At 46.8% G+C, this 5,722-nt stretch overlaps 1 protein-coding gene across 1 annotated transcript in view; it reads right to left on the bottom strand.

Annotated features, from left to right (window-relative positions):
- Positions 1-5,722, bottom strand: part of Hephl1 (hephaestin like 1) — a 60,358-nt gene that overhangs the window by 13,075 nt on the left and 41,561 nt on the right. The window contains exons 13-14 of the mRNA XM_005371695.2: positions 4,948-5,087; positions 1,117-1,257 (exon numbers count right to left, since the gene is read on the bottom strand). Coding sequence (XP_005371752.1) covers positions 1,117-1,257; positions 4,948-5,087 — 281 coding nt within the window. The remainder of the gene's footprint in view (positions 1-1,116; positions 1,258-4,947; positions 5,088-5,722) is intronic.

The following is a 5,722-nucleotide window of genomic DNA, read 5'->3' on the forward strand; positions in this document are numbered from 1 at the left end:
GAGTGCGGGGATAACAGACACACACGGAGTGCGGGGATAACAGACACAAACCACCGCACCTAACTTTTTACTTGAGTTCCAGGGACTAAGCTCAGACTCAACAGACACCTCACCAAGAAAGGCATGCAAAGGGCAAGCATGCAATGAAAAGATGATCAAAATCATATGCCATTGGGGCACTGCCGGCTAAGGCAGTGAGTCCATACTACCATGTACCTGTTGGAATGACGAAAGGTTAAGACAGAAAATTCTGGTAAGGATATGGGACAAGAAGGTCCTCTCATTCAAGGTGGGAACAGTGTACAGTCACTTCTGAAGACATTTTGACAATTTCTTTAAAACTACCATATTCTCACCACACAACCCAGTGGATGTATTCCTTAACATGTACTCAAAGGAGCTGAATATTTATGACCACACATTAACCTTCATGTGAATATTTCAAAAAATTCTCCACCATTTAGAACTTTTTATAATCTATGTTCCTACTGAAATGGCTCATTGTGTCTCCCTTCTCTCCCCTCAGCTCATCTTGGTCACTTCAGAGAAGTGTATAGTGAAAGGGGAGGGTCCTAGAGTCAAACAGAGTTGCCACGGTCATTCATCCAGGGCTTGGTCTAGTGATTTGCTATTCTGTGCCTTCATCGTTGGTTGAATGGCCATAGCCATGCATATTTCATGAGTTGTAAAGGTAAAACGCTCCATTTTAACATATATGGATGGGATACATCTTCAAATTCGGAACATGTTACAGTTTAATTAAAAGTGCATTTTCTTTCCTTGTTTTAATAACAGGTAAGACAACAATGGACACTACGACTAATGACTTCTGAACTGACAAAATGGTGTCTGCATTGTGGGATTGCTGTTAGGATGGATTGTGGGTGTTTTGTTGTTACTTTTCTGTTTCAAATGTTGAAAATGATCTCTGACCCAAGGCACCGCTCAGTGGATTCACCATTGGTGTTTCTGTTAGATATATGAAGAGCCCATACCCTAGGGACTAGGCTGTGACCAAGACACACCTAGGCCGTCATTCAAGACCCTCAGAGACCAGAAGAGGAGATCTCGGTGACCTACCTCATCAGGATGCAGCAGACCTTGCGAGTGACTTACCCGGCTGTGTAACAGGCACTTCGAGACGCTTCCCACTATCCGAGTCCTCCACACCCTGGGCTGTGATGGAGTAAGGCCGACTGGCTTTGTTCTTGAAGATGATGAGGATGGAGTCCCCCACCTCGGCATGGATCATGGGGCCTAAAGCAAAACACAGCCAGGACATCACAAATATTATGTCATGCTTAGCAGTGGGGCCAACCTGAGTCCAAATTCTCCCTCCTTCCCTTAACAGAAGGCCTTGGGTGAATAGTGTAATCAGAATCTCAGTTTTCTCATCTGCAGAATGGGTTCACTAGGACTACTCCCACAGGACTATTAAATAGCATTGCATAAGTTTTGTAGAGTTTATTTCTCTCAACGAAGCCAAGTATTCAGGAAATGCAGCTTCTTGCTGCTCAGGAGCAGCAGTGTTTCATTGTAAGCTGTGACCTTTGGATGAGAAGTGTCCCCTGTAGTCTTGGTCTCCAGTTGGTGGCACTGTTTGGGAGGTTTAGGTGGTTTAAACTTGCTAGAGTATGTCAGTAGGGATGGACTTTGAGATTAAAATCTCCACATCTCCAGTCTGCTCGCTCTAAAAGTTTGCCCATTGTCTGCCCTGAAAGATGGGAGCTCTTGGCTGCCTGCTCTAGCTGCCTCCTGCTGTCTTGCCTCCCTGCCATGCCAGACCCCTACCCTCTGGAAGCAGAAGCACAGAAAAGCCCATCCTTCTGCAGGCTGTCTTGGTCATGATGTTTCCACAGGAACAGAAGACTGACGAATGCTAATGCAGTGTGAAACCTTGAGGGATCAAAATCGCTTATGGTTTAGTAAATGGGGTTGATATTAATAATGAGCTCCCATGAAACAATGGGTAATAAAGGGACTTAGGGTAGCAAAGCCATGTTGCATGTCTGGTGCTGACTCTCGACACGTGGATACCGTGTCACTAATGCACACCTGGTGCTGACTCTCAGCACATGGATATCGTGATGGTTAGTTTAAATGTCAACTTGACCCAGCCTAGAATCAGCTGAGAAGGGTCTTGGTGAGGGGTTTTCTAGATCTTACTTGTGCTCTTGTCTGTGGGGATGGTCTTGACTGCCCTGGCTGACTGAAGAAGACACAGCCTTAAAGTGGACAGCTCTGCTCCTTGGTCTGGGGCCCTGGAGTGTATGCGAGTAGAAAGCTCCCTGAGCACTCGGCATGCATTCCTTCTTCTCTGCTCTTGAATGTGGAGTGTCTCAGGGTCCTGCTGCTGTGACCTCTCCATCAGATAGACTGTAGCCTGGAGATGTGGGCTAACACAAACCCTTGTCTATCTAGGTGGCTTCTGTCAGGTTTTGGTTTCTTTATTTGTTCTATCACAGCAACAGAAATGAAAGTAGGCCAGATGCCCTGAGCACACAATGCTCTCAGGCCTCTCTTGTGGGCTTCTGTGTCCACGCAGAAGGAGTTGCCCCTGCAGGAGAGGTTGTGCCTGACAAGTGGTCTCTTCCTCATGCCGAATGCCTCTTGCTTTGCAGTGCTAGGGAAACACCCTGATGCAGTGAGGGGCTCATCACAGTCATCTTCAGACTCTCACTGCAGAAGCATCTCCCACCTGAGCCCTAAGGTTACCGCTTGGGCATTTGTGTTCCACATTCATCCAGAGATACGCCCTTGGAGGGTTAACAGTGTGGCAACACCCATTCCTTTGTCACTGAAGCAAGCTATGCCTTTGATCCTGAAGAACACGGATAAAGTCATTAATACATCTGTAGTTTGTTGAACTAAGGTTCTCTTCAGAAGCAAAAAGGAACTGCTATGTGTTTAAGCAGTAAGCATGGATATGGATCAGACAGTTTGCACACATTAAAGTCATCACTAACTACTGGTTACCAGTCCACTGCACAAGCCTTACTGGCTAAAAAAGTGTCTTCCAGCTGGCAGTACAATGTGAGGGGACAGAGAAGTGGTGGACAGAGGCGGACCTGCCTTGTCCCCGCTGAGTTACTGGGAGTCCAGGCCACTCTAAGCTGCAAACAGTGAAGGAGCCTCGCTCTCCACTGGATGATGGCTGTGAACTTGCCCCCGATGTATGTCCCTCATTTCCCACACCAACCAAGCCAGGCTCTTGAGGAGGTCGCCCAGCTCCCTCTGCTAGCCCAACCCTTTTCTTTGGAGCTCTAAGAGCACTCGCAGCTCTAATGAGTGACTCATGGATTACTCATGTGGAAATGGCAAACAAGCTGGTGAGACAGCCGAACACGGGGGTGTGGGGGAGGGGAGCACGTCATCAATGCCAGGCTGTTATCACAGCCGTCATTGTGATATTGGAAACACCGTGTAACCCACACTCACGAAGCTACCTGTGGCGTAAAACCCAGAGAAGTCTTCCCCAAGTCCTCTAATTCAGTCTTCTGCCTTAAAAATATTCTTTTCAAATGAGGTGGGTCTAATGTCTCCCAGGTGAGGGGAAATGGGGAAGGGAGCTGGAAGGGATTGTTGATGGCCAGTCACACAGCTGAGGCATCGGCCAGCCCAGAGTCCGTGCTTACACATGGTCCATTCTGCGGTCCATAGGTCAGGTTGAGACCTGTCACTCTTGGCACCCAACACACACTTTGTTGTCAAGCTTCTCTGGGGTTGTGAATTGTAAGCTGCTTTTTCTTTGCTTTATGTCTAAAAGCCATTTATAAGTGAGTACATATGATATTTATCTTTCTGGGTCTGGGTTATCTCACTCAATACGATGTTTTCTAGATCCATCCATTTGCCTGCAAATTTCGAGATGTCATTTTTTTCTGTTGTGTAGTACTCCATTATATAAATGTACTACATTTTCCTCACTTATTCATTCTTCAATCAAGGGGCATTTAGGTTGTTTCCAGGTTCTGGCTATGACAAACAATGCTGCTATGAACATAGTTGAGCACATGTCCTTGTGACATGATTGAGCATCCTTTGGGTATATACCTAAAAGTGATATTGCTGTGTCTTGAGGTAGGTTGTTTCCTAATTTTCTGAGAAATCACCACACTGACATCCAAAGCGGTTGTACCAGCTTGCATTCCCACCAGCAATGCAGGAGTGTTTCCTTTTCCCACAACCTCTCCAGCATAAGTTGTCATCAGTGTTTTTGATCTTGGCCATTCTTCCAGGTGTAAGATGGAATCTCAGAGTTGTTTTGATTTGCATTTCTCTGATGGCTAAGGATGTTGAGAAATTCCTTAAGTGTCTTTCAGCCATTTTAGATTCCTCTGTTGAGAGTTCTCTGTTTAGATCTGTACTCCATTTTTCTATTGGATTATTTGTTGTTTTGATGACCAATTTCTTGAGTTCTTTGTATATTTTAGAGATCAGACCTCTGTCCGATGTGGGGCTAGTGAAGATCTTTTCCCATTCTATAGGCTGTCGTTTTGTCTTGTTGACCGTGTCCTTTGCTTTACAGAAGCTTTTCAGATTCAGGAGGTCCCATTAATTAATTGTTTCTCTCAGTGTCTGTGCTACTGGGGTTATATTTCGGAAGTGGTCTCCTGTGCCAATGCATACAAGTGTACTTCCCACTTTCTCTTCTAGGCTCATGCTCAGTTTCATAGTGTCAGTTTTCTATGTCACTGTGCACACTGATCCAGGACCTTGAGGAGGTCCCGCAGACACTCTGCCTAAAGTCCTGAGTCATCAAACTATTTAGATGAAAATTTCTCAGCCCAGCAGAGAGGTGGGAAAGGGGCTCAAGGGCATAAGACACCTGGTCAATTGCCCTGACCACAGGGATCCCAAGGTGTGTGTGAAAGGTGGGGCGGGGGGAGGGGGTGGAGAGACATGCCCACCCTCAGGGCTGACAGCCCCTGGCTGAAATTGCCTTACCCAGGAGTTGTAGGTGGTCCTCTCTCGGTGGCCTGGCTTTAATCTCCACAAATTCTCCATTTGTGTATTCCCTGTAAACCACCTTCTTGTACTGAGAGCCGATCCAGTTTTCAGTGTGGTTCATAAATATGTCCCCATGTCTGTAAAGAAATCAAGGTCATCAGAAGGCAGGAAGACCGAGAGTGCCTCTGCTATCTGCAGGGCTCTGGGGTGATGCTCCCCAATCCCAGCTGGTCTCCCCGGGGAGCTGGCCTTTGCAATGCCTCTGAGAGCAGGGCTAGCAATGGCACCTCAGAAATCCTCATGTCCTCAACCCAGCATGGACCCATGGCCACCCTTGGAAACCATCATTGTCACCCGCAGCATTGTTCTACACTAGGCTAACTTTAGAGAATCCTAACACGCAACAGAGGCTGTGCTTCTCTGGCTGGTACTGAGCACACACACACACACACACACACTCTCCTCACAGAAAACATACTCACACATACACACACACACACACACACACACGCATGCACACACCGTCCTCACAGAAGACATACTCACACATACACACACACACACACACACACACCCCGTCCTCACAGAAAACACACTCACACATACACACACACTGTCCTCACAGAAGACACACACACACACACCCTCCTCACATAAAACACACTCACACCATAAATACACACACACACACCCTCCTCACAGAAAACACACTCACACCATAAACACACACACACTGTCCTCACAGAAGACACACACACACACACACACCCTC

This window comes from Microtus ochrogaster, unplaced genomic scaffold (genome assembly GCF_000317375.1).
Source record: "Microtus ochrogaster isolate Prairie Vole_2 unplaced genomic scaffold, MicOch1.0 UNK121, whole genome shotgun sequence".
In the NCBI taxonomy this organism is placed as follows: domain Eukaryota; kingdom Metazoa; phylum Chordata; class Mammalia; order Rodentia; family Cricetidae; genus Microtus; species Microtus ochrogaster.